General features: G+C 38.9%; 1 protein-coding gene across 1 annotated transcript in view; it reads left to right on the top strand.

Moving 5' to 3' along the window:
• The window catches only part of USP34 (ubiquitin specific peptidase 34), a 132,457-nt gene that overhangs the window by 116,219 nt on the left and 1,226 nt on the right, over positions 1 to 15,012 (top strand). The window contains exons 68-79 of the mRNA XM_063443750.1: positions 472 to 629; positions 2,047 to 2,125; positions 2,802 to 2,928; positions 3,179 to 3,286; positions 5,569 to 5,673; positions 6,606 to 6,730; positions 7,510 to 7,633; positions 8,578 to 8,657; positions 8,983 to 9,123; positions 13,239 to 13,382; positions 13,820 to 13,979; positions 15,009 to 15,012. The exon at positions 15,009 to 15,012 is cut by the window's right edge and continues 1,226 nt beyond it. Of these exons, the coding sequence (XP_063299820.1) occupies positions 472 to 629; positions 2,047 to 2,125; positions 2,802 to 2,928; positions 3,179 to 3,286; positions 5,569 to 5,673; positions 6,606 to 6,730; positions 7,510 to 7,633; positions 8,578 to 8,657; positions 8,983 to 9,123; positions 13,239 to 13,382; positions 13,820 to 13,979; positions 15,009 to 15,012 (1,355 nt within the window). The remainder of the gene's footprint in view (positions 1 to 471; positions 630 to 2,046; positions 2,126 to 2,801; positions 2,929 to 3,178; positions 3,287 to 5,568; positions 5,674 to 6,605; positions 6,731 to 7,509; positions 7,634 to 8,577; positions 8,658 to 8,982; positions 9,124 to 13,238; positions 13,383 to 13,819; positions 13,980 to 15,008) is intronic.

Raw genomic sequence — 15,012 nt, 5'->3', positions numbered from 1 at the left:
AGCTGCTTCCTCTAGTTTGTCGATATATGCCTCAATGAAGGGAAATGTGAAAGTAATTGAAAGGTTGTGTGCAGCTCCACTTTCACTTTTTTTTTTTAAATGCAATTGAATTTGGGTATGCTAAACATTTGTCAATCTCAGATGTCTCAATTTTGGTAATTGGCAAAGAGTTTCTGAGTGCCTTAACTTTATATCATGTGAAATATCTGTCATAGTAACCATTTGATGGGAATATCCAGCTCTATAAACTCAATCAACGAGAATGGGAGGGAGATGGGTTACACCAGTTAGAGGCAATGAGGGATTTGGTGGAGAGGATAATGAATAATTGCTACAGGTAGTTTGAATAGGTCAAAGCCTCTTGCTACACATTTTTTTGTGCAGGCAGTGGAAGACCTCTATTTAACCTTATGCTATATTTATTATTTATATATTTTTTTATTTAAAAAAATAAAAAACTTTTATGCGCAGGCTGTGGAAGAGCTGTTTAACCTCATGCAGCTCTTTGTAGCTCAGAGACCAGACATGAGGGAAGAAGAACTGGAAGATATCAAACAATTTAAGAAAACTACCATCAGCTGCTACTTGCGTTGTTTGGATGGCCGGTCCTGCTGGACGACGTTAATAAGGTACACATGTTGTAGGATAATAGATGTACACAGGGATATGCATCACTTTTAGAAAACTCTCATACAAAAGCTTTTTCCCTCACTCTGCAGACTGAACAAAGCAGGTAAATATGACATTATTTCAAATGTACCTGCTTCTTCTGATGTGTTCCACACTCAACATTTCATTAAATGTGCCTGAGGTTTACACATATGCTGTTGGAAGATCTCCTCTTCTCCTTGAAACCTCCTGACAGGGGGAGAATAGAGGGAGTCTGATTCAGTGTGATCATGTAGAGCAGGCTCTGGTTTTGGGTTGTAGTACTGGCTGCAAAGGAGCGGGGGACCAGAGGGGCCCTGTAGTGTTAAAAATACAGATTTGTATTCTTAACACTATACTATAGTATCTCCTTAATGCTATGCATCTAATGCAGAATCTGCATTGAACGTAATGTTGAATCCTTTTTTTGTCTTAAAATAGTTATAAGAATTGTTTTTTTGTTTTGTTTTTTTTTTATAGTCCCATTTCTAGTTTGTGTTTTTATGTGAGATTATTTTTCATTACACTTATTGGGTCATTGTCTACTATATGATCACACACCGTACTTTTCTCTTTATTTTGTTGGTTTAGGTGTTTGTATGGCTGATGGCTATTACAGGTGGTTGCAAGAAAGCTTTATCTAGTGGTAATGTCTGAGATTGACAAAAGGAAGAGTTCCTCCTAGTTTTGTCAAGTCCCAGCAGCCGTCACAAATGATGGCTGTAGGATTCAGGCTTTGTCAATGGAGGGTCCTGCGGGATCCTCCATAGAATTCAGTGTCCTGAAATGCCAGGAGCCTAAGAGGACTTGTTGCTTTAATATGGTGGCGGCTGTCAGGGACAGCTGGAGGTAACTAAAGCTCAATTTCCCAGCACCCCGTTGTCACCAGACCTACACTGGATCTGTCAATTTCAGGATTTTTTATGAATATGTAGAGATCCCTGAAATTCACAGATTTCAGCAAGTATAAAATGAATATACTGAACTCTGAGCAACAGTCTTTACTTAACTTATTCTTTGTCTAAAACTTTCCAAATGTCATCTGGATTTGTCAGCAGAATGTAACTTTGTGTAGCTCTGAGGTTTATTGTAAAAAATTGTTTAAAATCAGGAACAGGATAATATTTAATTTTCCCATGCAATCCCAATATAAAATAGTAGTTATGATCTTGTTCTTCCCAGTTGTAAATAAAACATATGCAAAAAAAAATGAAAGTAATTTAAAATAGAACTCTCCCACTGCCAGCAGTTATCTAATTCATGGGAGAGTAACCAGTAACTAGTAGTCAGAAAATATGTTCTAATTTATGCTGGGAATTCTGGGTATTTTGTGTTGTATTTAAACTTAGAATGTGTGATCAACTTTCAATATCTTGTATTTCTCTGCTTGTTCTGCAGTGCCTTCAGAATATTGTTAGAGTCCGATGAAGACCGTCTTCTTGTTGTATTTAACAGAGGGTTGATTTTAATGACAGAGGTAAGCCGATTCTTATGTTAAAAAAAACTGCAATTTTACTCACCGTTAATTCCTTTTTCCTTAATATGGTGGCAGTACAATAGGGGATGTACTCTTCCCATGGGACAAGCATCTGAAATTAACATAAACGTTCCTCCCGCAACAGGTATAAGACATCAACCTGCCATGGACCCTCAGTACGTCCCAATAAAACATCAGAGACACGCTATTACAAAAATATCAAATTTATTAATAGGGAGGGGGTGGGGGGCGTGAGTGTACAAATAGCTCCTATACAAATAGCTGTGAATCTGTTTGAGGTGGTGCAAGCCAACTCGGGCTATAAAAGTATTTACCTGGGCACAGGTAAGAAAATCATTTCTCACATGACCACTTCAGTGCAGGTTGTGCTTATTAAGGCAGATGTATTTAATAATTTTTTATAATTGTTTTCATTTTATATTCGATCACACGTTTTCAATCAACTGTGCACTGGGACATAAGACACTTCTTCTTTGCATTATAACTCTATCATTTATAAAATTCAGTTACATGTTGAAAGTTAGGTGCACATAGTTCAGACATTGTGCCTTATACATCTCCTTGTAGCTTTCTTTATCTCCCTTTCTGGTAGTTAGGGAACTTATCATTGGCTATGTAATTAGTATTTCATATTTTGCTCTTTTTATTATTCCAGTCTTTTAACACGTTGCATATGATGTATCATGAAGCAACAGCCTGTCATGTAACTGGAGATTTGGTGGAGCTACTGTCAATATTTCTATCGGTCCTCAAATCTACACGTCCTTATCTTCAGAGAAAAGGTTAGGAATCCGCCTATTTACCTTCTGTCTGTGAACTGTCAAATAAGATATACAATGTTCAGAGTATGTCGTTGTATTACATTTTTGTATAGCAATATTAAAGCACAGTGATTTATTTTTTTTAAATGTATCATATATCTAAAACGGTGTATATGCATGTTTTATAGTTTTGTAGAAAATGCTTTACTTAATGAAAGTGTGCAGTTTTTATTGGAATTTTATCTAAAATCTCCCCTTTTTTCCTCCTCAGATGTTAAACAAGCACTAATCCAATGGCAAGAAAGGATTGAATTTGCCCATAAACTCTTAACATTGTTAAATTCGTACAGTCCGCCTGAATTACGAAATGCATGCATAGGTGGGTCATAATTTGATTGCTGATGTATTTAATGTATGTTAAATTTAGGTCTTCCTCGATTTTAGAACAACCTAATAGTTACTTATGGCACTGCTGTACACATGTGAATTATCAGTTACATATTTGACCTGCAGGGGTAGCACCGAAGCAATCTACTGCACTAAGCCAAAGTTGCTTCTGTGCTAAGAGCAGGGGTGGGAAACCTTTGGCCTTTCAGATGTTCTGCACTACATTTCCTATAATGCTCTTGCAGCCATAATGCTGGCAAAGCATCAAGGGAGATGTAGTCCACATCTGGAGGGCCAAAGGTTCCCCACCCCTGGATTAGAGTATCCATTTAAACTAGTTTGAGGTATTTACAGAATAGCCAATGTACCTTTTTCAACCAGTATTTTCATTTCACCATTGAAGTATGACAGCGTTAATTTACAGTTTGCCTGAAGATTAAAAGATGATGGCTATTCCTGATGAATATTGAGATCCATTAATCAATCACATTATAAGTAGTGTCATTAAAATACTTTCTTAAAGGGACTCTATAGTCAACTGAACAACTTTAGCTTAAAGGGACACTATAGTCACCTGAACAACTTCAGCTTAATGAGGTTGTTCAGGTGAGTGCTACAGGTCCCTGCAGCCTTTTTCTTGTAAGCACTGTATTTTCCGAGAAAGCTTGGAACACTTCTTGTTGCAGTCAATCAGACGGCCACCAGAGGGACTTCCGAGTTCAGAAGCCCTAAAAAGGCTTCATTCACGTCTCACGTATTCACGCATGGGTGAATACTTCAGACGTGCTATCAGCACACAAAGCACTGTGAACGCGTTTTGTGTGCTGAGGCTGTCAGCACTGCTGTGGGAGTGGCTTGAGCTGACAGGCTGAAGACCGAAGAGGAGGAGGGGAGGATTCAAACAGTAAGTACACTTATTTAGTGAGTGAGTGTGGGTGGGGGACTGAGGGTGAGTGGGTGAGGATGGATTATGGGGATGGATGATGGGAGTGGGTGGATTTGGATGATGGGAGTGGGTGGATTTGGATGATGGGAGTGGGTGGATTTGGATATATATATATGGATGGATGGAGAGAGTGTGTGTGTGTGTATGTCTTTAATTTTTACTACTTGTGTGTTTGCATAGACACACTATATATATATAGAGATCTCTATATAGAGTTTCTATGCAAACACACATTTTGGCTTAGGAGGGGGGCGGGTATAGAAAGCGAGCTGAGCTGTAAGTCAGACAGCTCAGCTCGCGAACGCGCATTCCGCACACATGCGCGGTTGAGTGCGGAGTTTCTTCATAGGGCAGCATTCAATGCCGCTCTATGAACGCGATTGGTGCAGCGCGAAGTCGCACATGCGCACCACATCGCGATGACGCTTCTCAAGGAGAAGCGTCCTATTGGGCCCCGCGATTTTGTCATTTTGACGAAAAGGGGGGCGCGACATGGCTGGGAGATTGGTGCTGGAACGGAGGGAAGTTTTTTATTATAAAAAAGCTTTGAAAATTATTATTTACTGGAAGTTCATATAAAAGCAAGAAGGAAGGTTGGGGGACCTGTCTTTCTTGCTTTTAAATGTAGACTATAAAGTCCATTTAATTAAGCAGTTTTGGTGTATAGAACATGCCCCTGCAGCCTCACTGCTCAATCCTCTGCCATTTAGGAGTTAAATCCCTTTGTTTATGAACCCTAGTCACACCTCCCTGCATGTGACTTGCACAGCTTTCCATAAACACTTCCTGTAAAGAGAGCCCTATTTAGGCTTTCCTTATTGCAAGTTCTGTTTAATTAAGATTTTCTTATCCCCTGTTATGTTAATAGCTTGCTAAACCCTGCAAGAGCCTCCTGTATGTGATTAAAGTTCAATTTAGAGATTGAGATAAAATTATTTAAGGTAAATTACATCTGTTTGAAAGTGAAACCAGTTTTTTTTTTTCCCCTCAATGCAGGCTCTGTCAATCATAGCCAGGGGAGGTGTGGCTAGGGCTGCATAAACAGAAACAAAGTGATTTAACTCCTAAATGACAGTGAATTGAGCAGTGAAATTGCAGGGGAATGATCTATACACTAAAACTGCTTTATTTAGCTAAAGTAATTTAGCTGACTATAGTGTTCCTTTAATATATGCTATGAAAACATGAGGATTTTCCATTTATTATTTGATGTTAATACTGTTACTCCAACTGTTTTTTTCAATGTTTTTTATTTCCGTATAACTGTATACAAGTATAAGCTTTTATTATTGTTTGATTTTAATCTGCACTGTCTATTTTGTTTTTAGATGTGCTGAAGGAGCTTGTGCTTCTCAGCCCACATGATTTTCTGCACACGTTGGTCCCGTTTTTACAGCACAACCATTGTACATACCATCACAGTAATATCCCAAGTAAGTTATCTAGATCTTTCATGCTTTCTTTAAGATGCAAGGGTCACAGAAAAATGGCATTGTGCGGTTGTGTATAGAACATAAAAGGTAATGACACATAGATGGTAGCTAAATTATTTGCAAATGTGTAGTTCACAATTTTTGAAAGTATTTCCATTGTAAACTTTTCATTTGTGCATTTGACAAAAGTAAAAATGACAAAAATGTTTTCTGCAGTAAGTGTATACATATTTACACACACATACACACACATACACACATACACACATATACACATACACACACATACACACACATACATACACACACACACATATACACACACATACACACACATACACGCACACATACACGCACACATACACGCACACATACACGCACACATACACGCACACATACACGCACACATACACGCACACATACACGCACACATACACGCACACATACACGCACACATACACGCACACATACACGCACACATGCACACATACACGCACACATACACGCACACATACACGCACACATACACGCACACACGCACACATACACACATACACACATACACACATACACACATATATATTCTATATCTCTGAAGTTTATCATATCTACAGACCTGGTTAATGACCAGTCCAATATTTAAAAAAAAAATAAAATAAAATAAAAAAATTATAATTTGTTCATACTATTTTTGTTAAATAAACTAAACCAGAGCATGGCTTTAAAGTAGAGTTGTTGTTTTTGGTTGTGTCAAAACAGCTGCATGTTAGTAATGAATGATTTTTACTGTTCATTGTGATGAGTTATGCACTCTATAATTTAATTTGAGCATTAGAATACATTGATGGTGGTCTTGTCACTGAAGTCCTTGTGGTCTTTCGTATGTATAGATTTGTGATTTACATTTTCATAAACTTGATGTTTTGTTCCAGTGTCATTTGGCCCCTACTTCCCATGTCGTGAAAACATGAAACTTATAGGAGGAAAGAGCAATATCCGTCCACCTCGCCCAGAGCTCAATATGTGCCTCTTACCCACAATGGTAGAGTCCAGCAAGGTAGGTTCATGCAGTGCAAGATATTTCATTATCACCATGTGCTTGGTGGCAGTGTTGGCTTAGATATATTTCAGCTGCCCGCTTTCAGTACACTTGGATATAAATAAAAATACATACATAGGCTAGACAGTCACTCAGCAGCTTAAGTTGCATTGATGGACCATTAATGCATATTTTTCTTGCTCACTTGTAATAGAGGTTAAAGAGATGCCTGATTTTAGGTTTCTATATCCCTTTCACTGTTGTCAAAACTACTATCTGACATATTGTGTATATAGTCCATGATCCAGAAACACTTTCTGACAACTGAATATTTGCTATAATCCTGTCCTTTATTTGGAGCCAGATATGTTAAATGTGGATTTTAGTAGCTTTTAACATTAATACTGGTGTTTCCCTGCCATGTTGTTTGGCTCACAATAAATTAAGTTTTCAGACTAACCTCATCCCTGTATGTGCAAGTCAGTCAAATTTCCCTTGTCATTTTGTTAAGGTTTTCTGAAACCCTGAACCACCATTGTTTAATTCCTTGCCCTTAATATTCCTTTAACCCCTTAAGGACCAGACTTCTGGAATAAAAGGGAATCATGACGTCACACACGTCATGTGTCCTTAAGGGGTTAATGTCCTTTTTATGAATACAGGTCTGTTGAACATCAATGCACTATCTTGTTAAAATGTTGTGTATAGCTTTACATTCTGCTTATATTTATGGTGTCAAAGTGAGCAGAATGCTTATCTTTTTTATCATCATTTAACACCCTCTGTCCTCTCTGCAGGGTAAAGATGATGTGTATGACCGCATGCTGCTAGACTACCTGTCTTCGTATCACCATTTTATTCATCTCCTCTGTCGTGTTGCAATCAACTGTGAAAAGTTTACAGAAACCTTGATAAAGCTAAGTAAGTGATCTTGAAAGGCGATCAATTGACTATTGTGGGATATTCATGTTTTCTAAAATACAGATAGACCATGATCATCAGCTGAATATTTAAGAACATGCCCATAAACATTAATATCTCATGTAATACATAACTACTCTATAACAGATTTTTTTTCTTTTTCCCCAAGTACTGGGCTGCTTTTTTGTGCATACTCCTAATTTCAGTAAGAAACAACAATGTAAAATGGGCAAAGCATATCACAGTAAATGTATATCATGACAATATTTATTGCACAGCAACCAAAATTAATAATGTCTGACAAAGTACTGCTCAGCAGTTCTCTAATGGTTTTGATTCACACCTATAAAAACAGAACATAAATATATAGCGTAGACGATCTGAACTTGGCAATGGAAAGCAGTATCTTGAAACCATTCATGTTTATGAGCCGTGGCCAGCCCTACACAAGCTTAGGCGAAACACCAACCTCCAGGTGATAAACTTTATGCATTATGGCTGCAGTCTCATGGTTGCATCTTATCCAATTGCATTCTTGTCTGATTCTTTATTATTAAACTTACCTGGTAATACCTCCTGTATAAATGGCTGTATGCATCTGTTACTAGAAGAAAGGGAGGGGTGGGGTAAACCTGTGATTGTTAGTTTCTTCAAGGCTTTCCAGTCTTACTTCCTACTAGCAACCTTGAACACAGGAGACAGCAGACATATGTGTACAGCCAGAACAAACTGGAATATTTAACCATTGATTTGCAACACCGCTAATTACCATGCTTCATTATTAACAACTGTGAGAATGGTCAGGAATGCCAAGTGAAATTCAAATTTAAGGCCAAAATAGCCCAACTAGAAGAATTTAGTTTTTTTCAGTTTGTCTATATTGACTTGCTTTAGAAATTCTGTTCATTTTAGTGAATAGTTCTAATACTCTTTTATTCCCCCAGGTGTGTTGATTGCGTATGAAGGGCTCTCTTTACATCTTTCCTTCTTTCCAAAACTCTGGACTGAACTCTGCCAAACACAGGTACATAGAGCTAAATGCTCATCAGATCAGGTTTGCATCTTACCCATAAATGCATGCTTCCTGCAGTCAGCTTGTTGGCATTGGACCCTTAATAACTGGATGTGATATCGTGAATAAATGGATTTAATTGCAGAAAGTTAAACACTGAACTTAAATAGGTCTACCTATATGTATAGAAAGGCGCAATATACCTGTGAAACTGCCAGAAAACCATATTGCCCAGCTTTCTAGCTATGGATGTATTTGGCATGAAATATAAAATCTGTGAGACTAAAATCTGCCAAAAAAACAATATGTAAATAACACTGAATTCTCCTTTATATAGACTGCGATGGCAAAAAACTGCATTAAGTTGCTGTGTGAAGATCCAGTCTTTGCAGAGTACATCAAATGCATTTTGATGGATGAAAGACTCTTCCTCAATAACAATGTTGTGTACACGTTCCTGACTCATTTCCTAATGAAGGTACGCATTTTTATATTATATATATATATATATATATATATATATATATTATTTTTATTTTTATATATATATATATATAGGCACAATTTAAATATGTATATTTCTCTTCCATACCTTAAAGGAACACTATAGTCACCTAAATTACTTTAGCTAAATAAAGCAGTTTTAGTGTATAGATCATTCCCCTGCAATTTCACTGCTCAATTATCTGTCGTTTAGGAGTTAAATCACTTTGTTTCTGTTTATGCAGCCCTAGCCACACCTCCCCTGGCTATGATTGACAGAGCCTAAATGAAAAAAAAAACTGGTTTCACTTTCAAACAGATGTAATTTACCTTAAATAGTTGTATCATCTCAAAATTGAACTTTAATCACATACGGGTGGCTCTTGCAGGGTCTAGCAAGCTATTAACATAGCAGGGGATAAGAAAATCTTAATTAAACAGAACATGCAATAAAGAAAGCCTAAATAGGGTTCTCTTTACAGGAAGTGTTTATTGAAGGCTGTGCAAGTCACATGCAGGGAGGTGTGACTAGGGTTCATAAACAAAGGGATTTAACTCCTAAATGGCAGAGGATTGAGCAGTGAGGCTGCAGGGGCACGTTCTATACAGCAAAACTGCTTCATTAAGCTAAAGTTGTTCAGGTGTCTATAGTGTCCCTTTAACCTGTATTCATATTCATCTTAGATTATTTCTGATGCAAATTCTGGGTGCTTTGGATTGAGTGGCTGTAATAGTCAATATAATTGTGTTTTTTTTTTTTTTTTTTTTGGATACACCAACGTTTATCATAAAAGTCTAGTGTGCTCTGTTGTGGGTATGCAACCCACTGGTGAGCCATGATCAAGTCATGTAAGGGAAATACAGATTGAGGTAACACACACACACACACACTTTCATTTTTGTATATGTTTTATAGTCCTTAGTTGTACTCTCTAACATGCTGCTTGTGGACACAGGTATGGGCTCCCGGGACATGTTATTTTTCATTTAAGCATTCCAGCTCAAAGTTTATGTTGTAGCCTCTTATATATTGAGCTGGCACGTATCTAAGTCTAAACTATTTCTCAGTTATTAACTCACTACCAGCACGTTTACATAGTGTTTTATTTCTAGCTGTACTTCCCTCTTGCATCTGGGATGTCTTACTAAATGGTTTCCTTCTAAAAACTTGTGACTTTTTTTTTTCTTTTCTTACAATTTATTGTACCTTTTTACAGTACCCTGTAATCCGTGGATCTTGCACCAATTTTAACATGGGAGATAAACATGCTAATTGCAATACTTACTGCTTAAACCATTTCCAGCGATTTTCCTTAAACTTGTGCTTTCTATGGTCCCGGTAGTGGAGGTCAAGCATGTTCCAGTTGTGTCCCCCCTCCACTCCCAAGTCATATAAGGAGATGTGTATATGTTTGGAGGACTAGTGTTAAAAATAATCTCACATCTTTATTATATGTTGGTGGTTTAAGGAGTTAATAGTAGGAGAGTTCAAAATCTGAAGTCTATCACACCTTATACTACCTTGCCACATCACAGGTTTAATAGCATTTTTAGTTGTTTGTTTTTGTTATGGAATGTCGGTGGCATGGTGTTCTCTGTTAATGCTTATGTTTTGGGTAGGGTTCTATCAGTTCTGCTGATTATTAGAGCCAATCTTCGGCTTATTTCTGGTAATCGGTCTTATTTGCCGATGTTATCGATAACTTACTCACCTCTACCACCTTCCACCTCTGGATACTCCAGCCCCCAGCCAATGATGCACCACGTCGCAACCTAATGTCACCTCTCCCTTTGAATTCCCACGTGTGTAGCTCAGCTGAAGACAGGGGGAGGTGAGACCGTGAATGATCTACTGTAATGTATCGGGCTGTTTGCTCAGAGTGATTTGAGTTTAATTACTGTCACACACGCCTTTCAGTAACAGCACTGTACATGTTGAGATCTGCGTAATCACACCATGAACAGGCTACCTGAGCGTGATAGGAGTGGTGTGACTGCTGTCTGCATGTTCGGTTAGTGCCAGATTGGTGTAGAAATTGTTGCGTTTTTTTAATTTTTTATATTCTTTATTTTTGACGTGCAGTTATAACATTACGGCATATCATGCCACAACAGCAATAAAAAACAAGGTAATGAACAAAATAGGTAACCGCGTGGCTGTAGTGTTGCACCTTTTATATATTATGTCTTAATGTAGTTAGTATGGGAATGTATATGGTAAAGGTAAAGTGTTTCTTCCTATGCCCCTAGATGTTAAGGGTGTATGTTATAGAAGGTTGCTTGGAATGGTCTAGTGTAGCCTGTAGCTTGGGCCCCCAGGAAAATGTACGCTGGTCTGGAGGCTGGACCTCTATATGTGTGTTTCGGGAGCTAATGACCCCACTGCTGAGGTAGTTGTACATGTGACATTATATTGTGGAACAGTGGGGGGGCTGTCAGGGGGAAATCCTTGTAATTGTGAGGAGTGCCTGGTAGGTATTGTTAAGGCTCAGTCACTCGCACAAAACCATACATTGTAACAGGTTTAAACAGAAAAGCAAAAACAGTCCTGTGCGGTTTGTAGGCCGCTGGGAGGTCTTCGGCGCCTTCAGCGCACCGGCTTTGTTGCAGAACTTCCCCTTTGGGCTGCTGGTATGAATGGCGTGACCCTCTCTGGGTCCCAGGAGGTAGATGTCGGCTGGGTTGCGGTCTCAGCGGCTGTCGCGGTTACTCCCAATTGGAGCAGGATGTTCTTTATTTCAGAGGCTTCCCGGACTCTAACTGGTCCCGTTTCCTGGGTAATGATTAGGCAGCGAGGTGTATCCCATTTGTATGGTATTTTGCTTGCCGTCTGTGTTAGTGGACGCAGAGAAACGGGTAGAAGGTGAGATCGTACTCCTCGAATCGTAGTGGTGACATGTGGCGGACTGCCGCCATGAAGGCTGTGCGATCTTGCCCCTGCTGGAACCGGATGATTATATCTCTGTTTGATCGTTGTGTTTCCGTAGCTGGTCCCGCTATACGGTGCCATCCGCCCAGTGTCATAGCCTTTGCTTGTTTAGCAGAGAAGAGCTTGGTGAGCTATCTGCGGAAGAGGTTTGGGAATTCAGCCACCTCAATAGTGTCAGGTAGGCCGCGGACTTTGATGTTCTTCCATCTCCGCTTATCTTCAAGAACTGCCATGAGTTCATCGGAGCGTGCTTGTGAGTGTTGGAGTTTGGCTAGGGACTGCTCCAGGGTGGCAATTCGGGTCTCGTGCACTGCTGTGGTGCCCTCTGCATTGTGGAGACGGGCTTAGAACCCGTTTACCTCCTCCCGGAACTGCCCGATGTCGGCTGCAATGTTGTGGCGGAGTCCAGCAAGCATGCCCCGCAGAGAGTCCTCCGTGACCGGAGGCTTAACCGGTTGTTTTTGCAGTGAGTGCTGTACTTTGTTAGGGAGCTGAGCCTCAAAGGGCGCCTCACCGTATAAGGATTCCTCACTGGTGGTGCATGATGGGGCATACGATAGCGGCGCCATGACAGGCTTCTGTGTGGAGTGCGGCCTCCATAGTAAATTGCCGATGTCGGCCGTGGATGGAGGTCGATCTGGCTTGCTTTTCTTATTCTTACGTCCCATGACAGGTGGGGAGTCTCTGGCTTTGGAGGTATCTGGTTTTTATTGAGTATTTTTGCCTTTTTGGTGCTGTTTTGCTCAGAGCTGCAGTAATGTGCGTCTTGCTAGTATGGTTGTTCGCCAGAAATTGTTGCTTTTTAAAAAGGTTTAAATGTACAGCATTTCAACAATCAGCCGAAAGGCCACCAATAATCTGCATTGGCTCAGGAGAAATATCAGACAATCCCTAGTTTTGGGTATCAGTATTAATGCAAGGGTGGATTTATGTGCATGTGGTGGAGATTTTATGTAGTGGGACTGTGTGTGAATGCAGGTTGCATTTTTGGCCCACTCCTTATTTAGATACTCTTCACCAAGCTTCGTATCCTTTCCTCGATTCACTTGTTCACCCACACACTCCCCACTCATTACCTCAAGCCCCTCTTTTTCTTCATGTATCACGTTCTACCTGTTACAAGAATGTTAACTCCTAGTGAATGAAAGGCAAACTTGCTTAAATTATTTTTTCTCTTTTAGGTTCAAAGTCAGGTGTTCTCTGAAACCAACTGCGCGAACCTCATTAACACAATAGTAACAAATCTCATTAATCAGTATGAAAATGTGGAGTCTGACTTCATCAATAGAGTTGAAATTTCCAAAGCAAGCAGCACTTTAAATGGGGTAAGAGAAATGTGCATGGTCTTCATTTTGTCTGTTTTGAATGACTTTTTATTAATAACAGATTTTATTATTTGAGCGATTTGAATACGTAGTGACAAGCTGTTTACATTTTTCAAGAAGAAACCGTATGAATTTTTATTAATTTACAGGGTTATTCACCAAAGTTTGAATTGTGAGGAACTGAAAGTGAATTTTAACGCTAAGCCTGCAATAGTATATAATTTGGAATAAAAAGTCTCTAAGTCAATTAATTTGGGCTTAAAATAGAAGTCTTTTTGATGTGCCCACAATTCACCCTATAAGGAATCATTAATTGGTGGGGACTTTGAAGTTCCAATGTGCACACCTATATGGAACGCCAAACTGAAAACGCAATCAAAACGTCTGTCACCTTGTATGCTTGAGGTCCTCTAATGTATTCTATTACTTTATTTCAGGATCTCCGAGCACTGGTTCTTCTCCTTTCGGTACACACTCCAAAACAGCTTAATGGCGCCTTAGTTCCAACTTTGCAAGAACTGTTGAGCAAATGCAGATCTTGTCAACAGCAGAGGAATTCATTGCAAGAACAAGAGGCTAAAGAAGGCAAGACTAAAGGTTAGGGCTGCTGATTGTAAAGGTTGCCCCCTGTTTTGGTGGCCTTTCTTACATCGTTTTTGTGAATGCCTAGGTGTATTCTCATCATAATATTGGTATAAATCTATCGTTTAGAGATGAACTTACTCAATACTTATATTTATTTTATTTTTTTTTACTTTTTTGAAGGGTGGTCTTCTCATAAACACCTTCAAAATTGTCTGTGTTTTTGGTAGGATTTTGCATGTGGTATTGGTATTACTGCTGTCTTGACTATGTGGACAGAGGGTGAGAGTTGAGTGGGAAAGGACGACAGAAGAAAAACAAATTAGTGGAAAATGCATTTTGAAAAATATATTTCCATTACAGCACTGTTGCCTTCTGTCACTCTGACACTCTGATGTAGAACCAAACCTGGTCTTAAATTAAAAAAAAAAAGGTTACATGATTTTCTATTAAGAGCCTTTCTATATCCGATACTCTGGAACACTGATCAATATCATATGAAGTGCCTTTCCATGTGTCACTGTATGGAACTGTGAGTACAAAATTCAGCAGTCCCAGGAAAATGTCCCCATTACATGACAGCCCACTCAGAGTATTTAAATGTAACTGTACCTGTAGGCAAATGCTATGTTTTACATTTCCATAAGACCTGCCGTCTGAAATGTAACTATTCGGTTACCTTCATAACAAAGATTTACTATTTGCCACATAGCTGTTAAATTGAAACTGTCATCAGGGAAATCTGCCTCAGATTTATGAGTTATATTATGGATATGAAGAATTTGACTTGCTTGTGTTTTATGTTGGGTTGATTTTTATTTATTTTTTATATATAAATAGTGCTTTGATGTAGTGGCCATGTCTTATGGGGTTTGCTTGTCACAATGTTTTGCTTTAGCTATATTTAGAGGAAGGCTTTCTTTAGCAAAGAAATGGGAGGACATGAACATAAAAAAAATAATTTGGTCAGGCATTAAGAAAATGCTGTACGGATACATTTCTAAATAATTGGCTTAAATAGGCTTAATGTGTCCTGTTTTTCAGATGA

The sequence above is a fragment of the Pelobates fuscus genome, chromosome 2 (assembly GCF_036172605.1).
Source record: "Pelobates fuscus isolate aPelFus1 chromosome 2, aPelFus1.pri, whole genome shotgun sequence".
Classification (NCBI taxonomy): Eukaryota; Metazoa; Chordata; class Amphibia; order Anura; family Pelobatidae; genus Pelobates; species Pelobates fuscus.
The sequence above is the reverse complement of the archived record's forward strand: the minus strand, read 5'-3'. Positions and strand labels throughout refer to the sequence as shown.